The sequence below is a fragment of the Pseudorasbora parva genome, chromosome 3, assembly GCF_024679245.1.
Source record: "Pseudorasbora parva isolate DD20220531a chromosome 3, ASM2467924v1, whole genome shotgun sequence".
In the NCBI taxonomy this organism is placed as follows: domain Eukaryota; kingdom Metazoa; phylum Chordata; class Actinopteri; order Cypriniformes; family Gobionidae; genus Pseudorasbora; species Pseudorasbora parva.
Window position 1 is genome coordinate 21,376,578 of NC_090174.1, and position 14,727 is coordinate 21,391,304.

General features: G+C 41.2%; 1 protein-coding gene across 1 annotated transcript in view; it reads right to left on the reverse strand.

Annotated features, from left to right (window-relative positions):
- The window catches only part of adamtsl2 (ADAMTS-like 2), a 31,783-nt gene extending 25,310 nt beyond the window's left edge, over positions 1 to 6,473 (reverse strand). Inside the window, exons 1-3 of the mRNA XM_067438102.1 lie at positions 6,158 to 6,473; positions 2,185 to 2,287; positions 1,712 to 1,854 (exon numbers count right to left, since the gene is read on the reverse strand). Coding sequence (XP_067294203.1) covers positions 1,712 to 1,854; positions 2,185 to 2,286 — 245 coding nt within the window. The 5' untranslated portion in view covers position 2,287; positions 6,158 to 6,473. The remainder of the gene's footprint in view (positions 1 to 1,711; positions 1,855 to 2,184; positions 2,288 to 6,157) is intronic.
- Between the last annotated feature and the right edge of the window lie 8,254 nt (positions 6,474 to 14,727).

The window sequence follows — 14,727 nt, forward strand, 5'->3', positions numbered from 1 at the left end:
CATGTCATTGTCCTTCAAGCAGTCATACTGTCGAGATCTCCTGATGGCAAAGGCAAAAAGACTTTCTCTCTTTGAACGTGGCAGGATTGTTGAGCTGCACAAGCAAGGTCTGTCGCAACGCGCTATTGCTGCTGAGGTTGGACGCAGTCATTTTACATTTCTTAAAAAATCCTGAGAGTTATGGGACAAAAAAGTCAAGTGGTAGACCCAAAAAGATTTCACCTGCACTGAACCGCAGGATCCGACGGGTTGTCCGTGAAGACACAGGTCGATCCTCAACCCAAATTAAAGCCCTTACTGATGCTGACTGCAGCGTGCAGCCCAATAACCATAAGACGTCATCTGCTAGAGAAGGGCTTCAAGAACAAAAAACGTCTTCAAAGGCCATGTCTCCTCCCACGACACAAACTTGCCCGTTTAGAATTTGCAAGGGAGCACCAAACCTGGGACTTTGAAAAGTGGAAGAAAGTTTTATTCTCTGACGAGAAAAAATTTAACCTGGACGGTCCTGATGGCTTCCAACGTTATTGGCATGACAAGGAGATCCCACCTGAGATGTTTTCTACGCAGCACAGTGGAGGAGGCTCCATCATGATCTGGGGTGCTTTTTCCTTTAATGGGAAAATGGAGCTTCAGGTTGTGCAGGGGCATCAAACGGCGACTGGCTATGTGGATCTGTTGCAGCGGGCATCCCTCTTGACCGAGGGCCCCGTCTGTGGGTCTTTCAACAGGACAACGCTGCAATTCACAAAACCTGCCTGACGAAGGACTTCTTCCAGGAGAATAACGTTGCTCTTTTGGACCATCCTGCGTGTTCCCCTAATCTAAATCCCATTGAGAACATCTGGGGATGGATGGCAAGGGAAGTTTACAAAAATGGATGTCAGTTCCAGACCGTGGATGCCCTTCATGAAGCCATCTTCACCACATGGAGCAACGTTCCCACAAGCCTCCAGGAAACAGTCTCATCAAGCATGCCGAAGCGAGTTTTTGAAGTGATCAACAAGAACGGTGGGGCTACTCACTACTGAGTTCTTTTTTGACACTTTTAGTTGTGCGTTTATTTTTGGGCTATGGTCTTAAACTTTTGATCAGCTGATGAACGGCCTGTTTGAGTTTAAATGCAGTTTTCAATAAATTGCCTACTCTCTATTTTTTGTCTCTCGCTCCTGTTTCTTTTTTTGGCGTTTTGAAGCAGCACTTACAACCCGGTTATGACCCACGAGTGCGAAATGTGTAAAATTTGCAATGGATCCCCTGGTCTTAAGATTTTGTTCTTTAATCTCGTATCTCTTTGACATTGATTGTTTAATGTCATGATTATGACTCTCACACAATTATGACTTAGTATCTCATAATTAATATCAATAAAAAAAATCATGACTTTCTTATATTTTGACTTTTATTCCATAATTTTGACTTTTTATGTCATAATTTTTACTTAGTATCTCATCGTTTTTTATGTCTAACTTTTTATGCTTTACCAAAGCATGGCTTTCCTTTTCTTATGTGGCACAAATGGGCTTCCATACCAATTAGTTGCTGTATTTGAAAGGTTGCAGCAGTGTCAGGGAAACCCTGTGCAAACGTTCTTCACATAAGATTTATCTTGCCGTTAAATCTTACCAGCATTATATACAGTAACCTAATGTTTCTATAATAAATGTCTAAGTATTATAACATGTAATATGATAAGTTGAGGATCACTGACCTTTGTTTTAGACAGTGTCTCTCCTGTGACATGACTCCTCCTCCACAGGTACGTGTGCAGGCGGTCCATTTTGTCCATTCTCCCCACCAGTATGTGATCACCTCCAGCCCGTCCTCTAGACTGTTAGAGGCAACACCCTCTTCCTTTGGAAAATAAAGAGTTCATTTAGAAAATGAACATTTGAGACCAACATCTGTGCTTAGAGCAGACTATAACATTTCTTATAATTGTATAATCTATAAAAATATATAATTACAATTAACACTACAAACAAATAGTAAGATTTATGATAAAAACAAGAAGAATGACTATTTTCCAATGGGAGGAGAAAGTGGTGTGTGCGTGTGCGCGTGTGTGTGTGTGTATTACAAAAATATTAAAATATTTTTCTGTAGTTTGCTTCTATGATGTAAATGAGGTTGATTCATCATCATATAGCCTAAAAGCTAATAACTTGTCAGTACATTACAAACCTGTCCTCTGCTTGAGAGATTACCCAGAGACAGAGCCAGCGTTACAAGACCAAGCAGCACCAGACTGCTCTCCACATACTGGACCCTTGACCAGATCCCCATCCTGTAGGATATGAACATTTGACAAAAGAAAAGACATGGAATATGTATTCCCTGTGTTGTGTGGACAGGTATACAAAAATAGTTTAAAAATAAAATAAAATAAACATTTATGTAAACAGATGTAAAATGTAGAATGTTCCTAAGGGATAGGGGATAGAATGTAAAGTTTGTACATTATACAAAATATTTTAAAAATCATTGTCTATGGAGAGTCCTAATAAAACCCAACTTGTGTATGAAAAATGATATCTTCAACAAAAAAAAATGAAGTGAAGACTATATGCAGTATTTTATTTTTACATTTGATTATTCAATTTCTGTAATATGTCTTACTATATGTTAAATAAACCTACCTGAAAAACTTTAATTCCATTTATTTAATTTTGATCTTAATTTATTACATTTGTATAAATATTTAATTGACAATAATTTAATTGAAATGCTATATTTGTTCTATTTATTGTATTTGTCCTGTTTATTGTAATTTGCTTTGTTCTTATTTTTTTATTTAAAAAAGACAAAAGAATATTGAATAGATATTGGGATATACACTACATTGCCAAAAGTTTTGGGATGCCTGCCTTTACATGCATATGAACTTTAATGAGATCCCATTCTTAATCCGAAGGGTTTAATATGGAGTTGGCCCACCCTTTGCAACTATAACAGCTTCAACTCATCTGGGAAGGCTTTCCACAAGGTTTAGGAGTGTGTTCATGGGAATGTTTGCCCATTCTTATATGGGGGTGGTGGACGAGAAGGCCTGGCTTTCAGCAGTCTCCGCTCTAATTCATCCCAAAAATTGTTTTATCGTATTGAGGTCAGGACTCTGTGCAGGCCAGTCAAAATCCTCCACACCAAACTCGCTCCTCCATGTCTTTATGGACCTTGCTGTTGGAACAGTAAGGGGCCATCCCCAAACTGCCAGAGTGAGAAGCATGTTTTGTCCCTCCAGAGAACATGTCTCCACAGTCCAGTGGCGGCGTGCTTTACACCACTGCATCCGACGTTTGCATTACACTTGGTGATGTAAGGCTTGGATGCAGCTGCTCAGCCAGGGAAACCTATTCCATGAAGCTCTCTACCCACTGTTCCTTAGCTGATTTGAAGGTCACACAAAGTTTGGAGATTTGTTGACTGCAGAAAGTTGGTGACTTCAGCAGACTGTTTGCCTGCATGTGATTTTACGTGGTACTGTTGTTCCCATTTGCTTCCACTTTGTTATAAATACAACTAATTGCACAAGTGGCAACCTATCACAGGACGATACTTGAATTCACTGAGCTCCTGAGAGCGACCCATTCTTTCACAAATGTTTTTAGAAGCAGTCAATATGCCTAGATGCTTGATGTTTTGCACCTGTGACCATGGAAGTGATTGGAACACCTGAATTCAATGATTTGGAGGGGTGTCCCAATACTTTTGCCAATATGTAGGCTATATTGTTATCGTTAAATAGGATCATATCACCTCTATTTGGGTGAATTAAAGATGCAAAACTTTGCTATTTTTTGCACTCAAAATCCACTTAGGACAAAAATATTAAAACATGTGCCCTCTTAGTTTGCATGGGCATGAAGCTCATGTGACAGGAACACATGAAATACAATGAAAGTATGTATGAGTTTCTCTAGCTTGTATTCAAGTGTCCAGTGATGCAAGGACACACACTTCGCTACATTCAGATATTTAAGAAGACCATAAAAGTGGGCAAAAATCACCAATCACACACACTTCTCCAGTTCTCCTCCCCCTTATGACTTCTCATCAGACCTGCACCTCCAATTAGGTAGGCTCCTTAAAGTAAGCAAACAGATCATCTCACTCTGTTTGCAGTCTGGCTTTTCCTGGCACTAAATATTGGTGACAGGTGTCTTAAACTAGCCACTGGAGCACCTGGAGTTCATTATCCACCCCAGACACAGCTGGAGCACCGCCAGCTCGCCAAACACTCGTCTCCCACAGACCCAGACCATGCTGTGAGGCTGCAACGGCCGAGACAGACCTTCCTCTTCTGAGCTTCCCAGGCCACGAAAGAGAGTAAACACAGGCTAACCCCCTCCCCTCCCCTCCCCAGGGGCCTCCGCTCAAGGGAAGAGGGGTGTTTTTCTTTCCCTGGCAGCAGACAGACAGCAGGGCCATTCCCCATTTGCGGGGGCAAGCCCTGTCTGTGAGCTGGAATCAGACTCATCCTTCTCTGGAAGAGCTTCTGGTCACAGGGACCAGACGCAAGGATTCCTCAGTTCTCAGCAGCCTTCTCACGTCCACCGCCTTCAAGCGGAAAATCAATGTTACAGCTTTCTACCAAACAGGTGGAGGTAAACTCACAGCCAGAGACCAGCAGCAAGTGTTGAGACACATTTATGCAGATGAAACTGAACTATTGCGAGCAAATAAAATGCACATTTACGGTTATGCATGTGTCAGATTTCATGTCAGATTTGTTAGATTTTATTTTGAAGGGATTTCAAGCTATGGAATTTATACAGTTCTTTTTTTCTTTTTTTAATTCATTTATTTTATACATATTTGTGACCCAAACTGAATTTATGGAATAACATTTATTACTGGGCATAAAGCTTTGATTTCTTTATCTACCTAAATGTTTAACATCAACCTATTTCCTGTTAATGTGAGAGAGACTTTGGATTAGTTGGTATCGGCATGGGTATAAATTACTAGTAAACACAGTAATATTTGTGTTACAAAATGAAAACGCACTTGGTGTCATCTCTCATCTCAGTTATTAACTGTAGTGAAAGTGACCTAGGATGTTTCATCAATGTTTATTGTAAAATTGTTTAAGTGTTCATCATGTTGCTAGTCAAAAACATTGTAAAAGTTTTTTTCTCAGCAGAAGCTATACATTAACTCTAAACAATATTTCACATATTTATTTGGTAAGTAGTCTATCAAGCAAAAGAATGTACGGTCAGCTGGTCATTATCACAAATTAGTAAAAAGTTGAAACACAAAACAAACTTTTGAATTGACGTACGGAGCCTTGCGCATGCCACTTGGGGGAAAAATAGATATTAGGTAATTGTTTCTTCATTTTAGTTAAATCACTCCACCTAATAATTTCTCTAGATCATTAGATGGCCACAATATCTCTGTACATTTTAGGGCTCCATCGTTCTCATTCATTTGCTTTGGATGCTGTCCACCCTCGAGCTGCTCACTGGTTTCTTGTGGTTTTCCTTCATCTATTCATCATCCACGGTGATTTATTTATGTGTGTAGCTATTTTCAAGTCTAATATCATATTAGTTTTCCTCTAGCCTTACACATTATCAAAACCACACATTAATTTTCTATGGACATTTCAAAAAACAAGACAGACTAATCAGAGCTAAATATTTCAACTTAAGTAGACTTTTCAATAACAAGTAGTATACAAGAGCAACCCTATTTTCATGTATTTATTGCAGAATTTATCATACAAAAAAAATGTCTTAATTTTCTGCTTTGGACTTAAAGTAAGCCTCAGCTGTTCTCTGCAGCTGGACCAAATTATTATTTTTTTTAATTTAAAAAAATACAGTGCCACATTACTATCACATGATTTTTTTCCCCTTGGTGACCATTACTTTCACTTTATTTCACTGTCATCCAGCTCTTTGCATCAGCAGAGCAGTCAACACTGTTTGTTTGGGTTTGTGGAACAAGTGTCTAGTCTGCTTGGCTTCCCATGCTCTTTCCCAAAACATTCAGCTCTATTCAGCGAAATGGACACACACACACACACACACACACACACACAGAGAGAGAGAGAGAGAGAGAGAGAGAGAGAGAGAGAGAGAGAGAGAGAGAGAGAGAGAGAGAGAGAGAGAGAGAGTCAGCCAGCCACACAGTAAATATTTGCCCTTACCTGCAGTCCAGGGGCAGTGTTGGAGCTGAGTGCTGCTTGGACAGTGTGGGTGGTGCTGGTGGTGGTGGTTTCTAATGGTGTGTTCTGAGGATGTGCCTTGTAAAGAGGGTAAGGTGTGCTCCTGCATCCCTCCTCTCCTCCTTCCTCTCCTCCTCCCTCCCCCTTTCTTCCCTTCAGTCACAGCAGGAAGAGAGTGGCAGAGTTTGGGAACGCCTACATAAAAACACTTTCCCGGCTGGTGCTAAGCTCATGGGCTGCTTCTGCTGTGTGGTGGAGCGGAGCCACAGTGCCATAGACTCAGCCAAGCTACTGTCTACCGGTCTCCGCTTGCAGACAGACAGGGAGGAAGTTGTCATTTCCCACAGAGAAGCCTCCCCCCCCCACCCACCCACACACACACACACACACACACACACACACACACACACACCGACTCCCCGTACCCCTCCTAATCACATCATTCAAACTCATCCTCCCCATACTCACTATGTCTATTCCAGATCAGATCATCCTCATGTCTCTTTCTGTACAGTAAGTCTGTCTTGTGTGCCCCACCAGACCCATCAGTACCACCTGCCACAATGGGAATCCTGATAATCATCCTAATGACAACTATACAATGACAATACCAAAAGAAAAGGAAATTAGTAGCTATTTCTATAATGTTACTTTTTTTTTCTTCTTTTTTTTTTTGCTCACTATAATACAAAGTTCTGCCACAAAACTATAGATGATGCAGGTTGGGTCCTTAAAGGGTTAGTTCCCCCAAAAATGAAAATTAGCCCATGATTTACTCACCCTCAAGTCAGCCTAGGTGTATATGACATTCTTCTTTCAGACGAATAAAAGTTATAAAAGTCCTGGCTCTTACAAGCTTTAATGGCAAATTGAAGATTGTTGCTCTGTTTTTGAAGTCCATAAAAATGCATCTGTCTGTCAAATAACGTGCTTCACACGGCTCTGGGAGTTTAATAAATGCATTTGAAAGTGAATTGATGCATTTGTGAAAAATGAAAAAGAAAAGAAAAATATCCATTTTTAAAACTTTATAAAGTAAAGTTTTGGCCAATCGCCTTCCGTATTCAGTTAATGGAAAGTGTTGAAAGTGCCTCTGCAGTTCAAAGGCTTACTTTACCAGTTATGCTCGTCAGACATCACATATGCATCTTGAATTCCGAGAAGGCACCTTCAGCGCTTTTCCAAAAGCGATTGGCTGGAACTTTACTTTAAAAAGTTTTAAATATGGATATTTTTCTTACACAAACGAAACGATTGGCTTCAGAAGGCCTTTATTAACCCCCCAGAGCCGTGTGGAGCATGTTATTTGACGGACAGAGGCATTTTTATGGACTTCAAAACCAGAGTAACAATCCTTGCGATTATAAAGCTTGGATTAGCCAGGACTTTTTTTAATATAACTCAACTTTTATTCGTTTGAAAGAAGAATGTCATATACACCTAGGATGACTTGAGGGTGAGTAAATCATGGGCTAATTTTCATTTTTGGGTGAACTAACCCTTTAATGCAACCAGCTGACAACTGACCTATCGGTAAGCCCTGCTCCTCTTAGTTACTGTTGCTAATGCAGACAAACCAAAGGAGTTGCTATCTATCTTACAATGACAGCTGTCGGTGTGAAAACCTTGTTTCAAGATGTTTTAGGACTCAGAAGGACCACCTCTCGTCGATGATCATTCAAGTGGGACTTAAATATGCCATGGAGGGTTATATAAAAGATTTTAAAATAAATACGGTGGGTAACAAGATTATTTTGGAAGTGAGAGTTTACAGATCACAATGCAAGCGGAGAAACCTCATGTCACGGTCGACACGGTTGCAGATGACAACATCCAGGATCAACATTGTTCATGTTCCACAGATTAAATTAATTTACATTTAACCAGTTGCCTATGGAGAGGCACTGAAATATAGACCTTCGTTTATGTGTTTTTGACACTGGTACATGACGTTAGCTATTTAGGTTTTTATGTTAGCATAGACTCAATAACTTTAATCGTAACTGAATGAGAGTGCGACAACCTGAAAATCCTCTCAGGATACCTGGAATCAGTGTTACAAGTACCCAGGCACATTGTTTTGCCATTTATGTAGCATAAACTCAATCAAACCGATGAGAGCTCTCGGATCTTCCATTGTTTCTCTGTGGAGCTAAAACCTAAAGATGTCCGAGTACTCAACTGCCATTGGCTCATCTCCATTCGAGGGGAGGGGCTTAAAGATGTAAATTACATTGTTAACTACATGGCACAAGCTGACTGGTTCCTGCTGCATCTGCAGCCAATAAACTTGCTGCTGATCAACATTTAAATAGTTGGTCAGTATTTGCTGTGCACTTTCAAAGTTAATCTGAAACCCTCCACCCTCCCCAGCTCCACCTGTAGGCTGTATACTGTAGATCTACTACAGGTGATCCAACTATAGGTCATACATGCCATCTATGTTAGGTTTCTATGTTGGTTTATGTTGGGACTTTCAATAGACATAATGATTTTAATACTGTACAAATTGTATATTCTACCCTGGCTATATCCCCAAACCTACCCCTAAAAACAGCCATTTTCACATTTAAAAAAAACTTATGTAAAAAAAAAAAATTCCCACAAGATCAAACATTTCTGGGATTTATACATTATGCAAGGATAAAATCAAAATCACACATACAACATGTATTAAACTAGTAAACTTTATTTTTTTATTTTTTTAAAGGATGTAATGAAATTTCACAATGTCTTCTCAAATAAATGTATCTTGTTTTATGGATGATTATCTTACTGGAAAACAAGACAAACATACTAATTAAGTGTTTTTTTGCAGTGTGATAAAAGACTCACTAAACTGGGAGGAAGCGAGAGATGGATGGAGAAAAAGACTTGGGCAGCACAGGCAGATAGTCGAGACCACCATGCCGGTGTGTGACGTGTACATTTATAGACCACATGTTCTCTTAGTTGCCTGTCTGTCTGCTCTGTACATTAGGGACGGTTCGCTACACTTATAGCTCAATCAAACACTCCTCTCAACCACAGATTTGTATGGTGATAGACATACTTCGGGAGATTTGCACAGTCTGGAAGTCTGGAGGAATGGTTGCTTTTTAAAAGCCTAAAATTACAAGGCAGAAAACACAGGGAAAGTTTGTGTGTGTGACACAGAGAAGGAGAGAGATCCTTCGATATTTCTAAGGCGAATGGCTGTGTAGGAAAAATGCTCTTGATGCATTTATTTGTTAGAAACACAAAAGAAAATAAGTTTTCCTTCACTCTAAACTGGGAATGGAAACCCAGGTGTATTTTGTGGAAATAATTTTTTTTTAAGTTGGAAATGAATAGACAAAAATAACGCTCTCTTACTAGCTGTCTAATGTACCGCACATGAATGCATTCACCTCATTCACCTCATTCATAGTCCAAACAAATGTTCTTCTCACACGACAGGCATGTTATTAGAGCCTAATTCGGCAGGGGCTGTTTTGGAACAATGAATTAGCTCTCCTAACTGATTGTAAGCAGATATGGGGAAATAAGCAGACTTGTATTTTAAAATGCACATGATCTAGCAGCTTGTTGATTATATAAAAATAAAAAAAACATTTTGGTATAGTCAACATAAATATCCTAATGCATGCTCCTGGTCTTATGATTATTACACTGTAAAAAATTATTTAGAAAAAAAGTTACCTGGTTGCCTTAAAATTTTGAGTTCATTGAAATTAAAATTTTGAGTTAATACAATGATATTTTTTTTGAGATTCGACAACCTTTATTAAAATATTATTGAAAGATTTTGTAAGCATATTGGGGAATTGTGTGTGTTTTATTTCTGATGACACAGTGAAACATGCCAAATAGGTGCCAAAAATGATTTATCACATTTTTTATGTGGTTCAGATACAAAAATATTTTGAGTTTATATTTATTAAACAAATTTCCTTCATTGTATCAACTCAATTTTCAGTAAACTCAAAATTTTAAGGCAACCAGGTTACTTACTTTTTTTAGTTAAACCAACAAAAAACTATATTTTTTTACAGTGACAAGTCGGGGCTGTCTTTTTAATCAAAATGAAAGAAACTTGAAAAATATGCTCTTTCTCTGAAACCGCTGTTGTCACTTAGCCCACACAGACTATTTGGTTAAGGCTAACCAAAATCCAAATAGCTGTTTAGGCATTGTTTTCGGTCTGGCTCCATTCTGGTATGTAACTTTAGACATGTTATGTGCAAACCCTTTTACAAACAGTAGTAGCAATGTAATGTTTTATAAAGTTGAAAATCCGAATAACATTTTCTAATTTTCTGATAATAAATATGATACAAACCCGATTCCAAAAAAGTTCGGTCACTGTACAAATTGTGAATAAAACAGAATGCAATGATGTGGAAATTTCAATATTTTATTCAGAATACAACATACAGTCCCTGACAAAAGTCTTGTCGCTTATCTATTTTCTAGAAATACCTGATATTAACCTGACTTTTAATTAATTCATTGGTGTTAGAAATAGCTCATATTAAAAGCTAAAACCCTCCCAAATGATGTTTAATGCACTGAAATAAATAATTTTCATAGAAAAAATATTTATCATTTAATCAAGACAGAAAGATCAAATTTTGGCAAGACAAAAGTTTTGTCGCCTATACAGAAATTGAACAAATTTACTGCAAATACAAAAATATGTCAGCAAATTAAGTTGTGGTGCTGTGAGATCCAAATTTAATATCTTGTATGACTTCCATGAGCTTGAAGGACTGCATCCATGCGGTTTGGCAAGGATTCATACAATTTATTGATGAAGTCATAAGAAATAGCTAAGAAAGCAGTCTTGCATGCCTCCCAGAGTTCATCAATATTCTTTGGTTTCGTCTTCCATGCGTCCTCTTTCATCCTACCCCACATATGCTCAATGATGTTCATGTCTGGTGACTGGGCTGGCCAATCCTGGAGCATCTTGATCTTCTTCGCCTTGAGGAACTTTGATATGGAGATGGAAGTATGCGATGGAACACCGTCCTGCTGCAGAATTTGGCCTCTTTTATGGTTGGGAATATAAGAGGTAGCTAAGATTTCTTGGTATTTTAGACTATTGATGTTGCCTTCCACCCTGCAGATCTCTCGCACACCCCCATACTAGATGTAACCCCAGACCATGATTTTTCCGCCACCAAACTTCACTGTTTTCTGGGTGAATCTCGGATCCATTCTGGCTCCAGCAGGTCTCCTGCAATATTTGCGGCGACTGTGGTGTAATTCAACAGAAGATTCATCTGAAAAATCCACCTTCTGCCACTTTTCCAGCATCCATTCTTTTAGCAGGCTGTGGGCCTTGGCAAATGCCATACGGTTTTTCAATTGTCTTTTGTTTAGTGCTGGCTTCTGGGCACTGATTCGACCATGGAGGCCATTTCGAGACAGAATCCGACAAACTGTTCTGGTTGACACAGGGACTTCAGGTGACCAGGTCTCGTGGAGCTCTGCTGCAGTGGAAAATGGGCTGGCCTTGGATTTTCGAGCCAACAAACGGTCCTCTCGAGCAGTTGTCTTGCGGGGTCTGCCTGACCTGGGCTTGTCAAAAACGTCTCCAGTCTCTTCAAATCTTTTTTTTATCCTCTGTACTTGAAGCTGAGACACATTGAAGGTGTCTGCCACATCAGCAGTGGATCTGGTCTTCAGCCTCTTGATAATCAAAACTTTAGTCTCAGGGTGAATCTTAGGCATGTTTGCAGAGGTCTAGTTGCAGTTGATGTGAAGGTCTAGTGTACTGGGGTTCTTTTTATACACACTTGAGACCTAATTGATCCATTATTAGTCACAGGTGAAGCTCATATGACAAGGTGACAACACTTATGTCTTTGCAAAAATTGACTCAATGGGCTTTACCAAGCTGTGGATATTAGAATACTATTTGAAAGTTTAGTTTTTCACTGAAACATAATCACAAAAGCTGGTGGGATTAAAATAAGCCATTTCTTGTAAAAAAAATCTTGATTAGAAATATATTTCAGCGGCACTTTAGGTCAATTTGTACACAAGAGACAAGAATTTTGTCAGGGACTGTACATGACATGTTAAATGTTTAACCTGAGAACATTTATAATTTGGAGGGGAAAATAAGTTGATTTTAAATTTCATGGCATCCGCACATCTCAAAAAAAGGTGGGACATATGTTTACCACTGTGTGGCATCCCCTCTTCTTTTTATAACAGTCTGAAAACGTCTGGGGAAAGAGGAAACAAGTTGCTCAAGTTTAGAATGTTGTCCCATTTTTGTCTAATACAGGCTTCTATTTGTTCAACTATCTTAGGCAGAGGTGGGAGTAAGTCACACATGGGCAAGTCACAAGCCAGTCTCAAGTCTTAACCTTCAAGTCTCAAGCCAGTCCAAGTAATGTGACAATCAAGTCAAGTCAAGTCACTGCTTTATGTCAAGCAAGTCAAATCAAGTCATAGCTTGGGTCAAGCAAGTCATTGGCAAGTCATACAAATGTTCGATAATTTAACTGAATTTATATATTAAAATTAGCAACAATTACAGTATTTATGGACTATGGGAATTTTTTTTTATGTGTGTCCACATACAGCTTTGTTAATACAATAAAAATCTAAAAATTACAAATAAATTAATTGATAAATAAACTAAATTAAATGAATAAACTACATAACATAAAATGAAAATGTTACTGAAATTAGGCCAATATATTGGGTGAGATAAATTCTCTTTGTATTATTTGAATGTTCTCTCTCCTCCTGTACAGCGTGACCAGGTGATGATTAATATTATACTAAATAAACTTAAATAACTCAGATTGTGTTTGTGGCTCACACCCCGACGGAGGCTTATTAGCCACAACACATGTATGTGTCCAGTACTTGTCACCTGTTTTTAAAATATTAGAGCCATGTGGAAATGAAGGCTTTTTACATTTCTTTAATAATATTTGAGTCACCTTCACCCAGGAGGAACAGCGTCCCTCTCATGCAGCGGCCTGTTCGGTTTCCTTCGGTGGCCCGTCGCCAGAGGATGATGAGGACAGCCTCTCCACAGCCGCTTCTGGTAGCGAGTGGTCAGCTTCTGTCTCGGAGCCCCCCGCTTCGACGCAGACCGCCACGAGCGCCAAATCTAATGTCGACGCGGAACTCATCCGCGTGCTCTCCAGGGCCGTGGAAGACCTCGGGCTCGAGTGGTCCCAGCCCGATGAGCCGACGCGCAGCAGATTGGACGAGTGGTTCCTGGAAAGCCGCCGCCTCTCTTCTCCTCAGAAGCCCGCGCCTTTCTTCCCTGAGGTACACGACGAGCTTACAAAGTCGTGGAAGTCGCCCTACTCTGCTCGCGCTAGATCCGCCTTTTCCCCAGCGCTCTCCATCGTCGACGGCGCTAAGGAAAAAGGCTATGAGTCTCTTCCCCCCCTCGAGGAGGCTGTCGCCGCGCACCTCTGCCCGCCCTCCTCCTCCAGAGGATGGCAGTCCAGGGCTCAGCACCCGTCCAAGCCCTGCCGCACCACTTCTGCTCTCGCTGGCCGGGCATATGCCTCCGCTGGCCAGGCTTCCGCGGCTCTTCACACCATGGCTGTCCTTCAGGTGTTCCAGGCCAGACTTCTCCACTCCTTGGATGAGTCTGTCCCCGACTCCGAGGTTCTGAAGGACCTTCGCAGCACGACGGACTTGGCCCTTCGCGCCACTAAAGCCACTGCACAAGCCATCGGGAAAAATATGGCTAACCTGACGGTCTTAGAGAGGCACCTTTGGCTGAATTTGACCGAGATGAAGGACGCGGATAAAGCCTCCTCATCTCCACTACCGGTCTCTTCGGCCCGTCAGTCGTGGGTTTCGCGGAGCGTTTCACCGAAGCGCAAAAGGCTTCGCAGGCTATGAGGCATTTCCTGCCTAAGCGCTCCAGCTCGTCTTCAGGCCAGGGACGCTCTCGAGGTAGACCCCCGCCTTCTCAACCCGCTAAGCCGGCTGCGCCACCTTCCCGGCCTCGCTCCTCTTCTGGACCGCGCCAACGTTCCCGCTCCGCGAACCGCAGCAGTCGGCCTGAACGCCGGGGACCTCAACCCAGGCTTGTGTTGAACCCCGAGCCTCCAAAGCCGTCCTAGCCACAGGGATAAAAAGGAGATGGTCAGGTCTCGCCTCGGCCGGACCCCCATCTCTCCCTCCCGGTCTCCCAGTTCCCTGCACCCAGGTGACTGCCGACCTCAGTTTAGAAGCCAACGAGCCCGTTGTCAAACGCACTCGCCTGCACACAAACGCCGTTATCACGGCGACCCAAATAAATCTCAAAAAGAGCTTTTTCTCTGTAGTAAATGTGCCCACACATCAGTCTGCACTCCTACACTCATTCACCCCTCCCACCCATGCTATAAATGTCCCGGCGCCCACTCCACAGTGCACGCCGCCACACATAAGCACTACCCCCTCTATGTCTCAAGCACAAAATGGCAGCGCTACCGAGTTCCCTCTAGTAGGCGACCCTTATCCGCGCCGGCTCCAGCCGCTATCGTGTCGGGCTCAGGCCTGGCAAGCCATGCCCGGGGTATCAAATTGGGTTATGA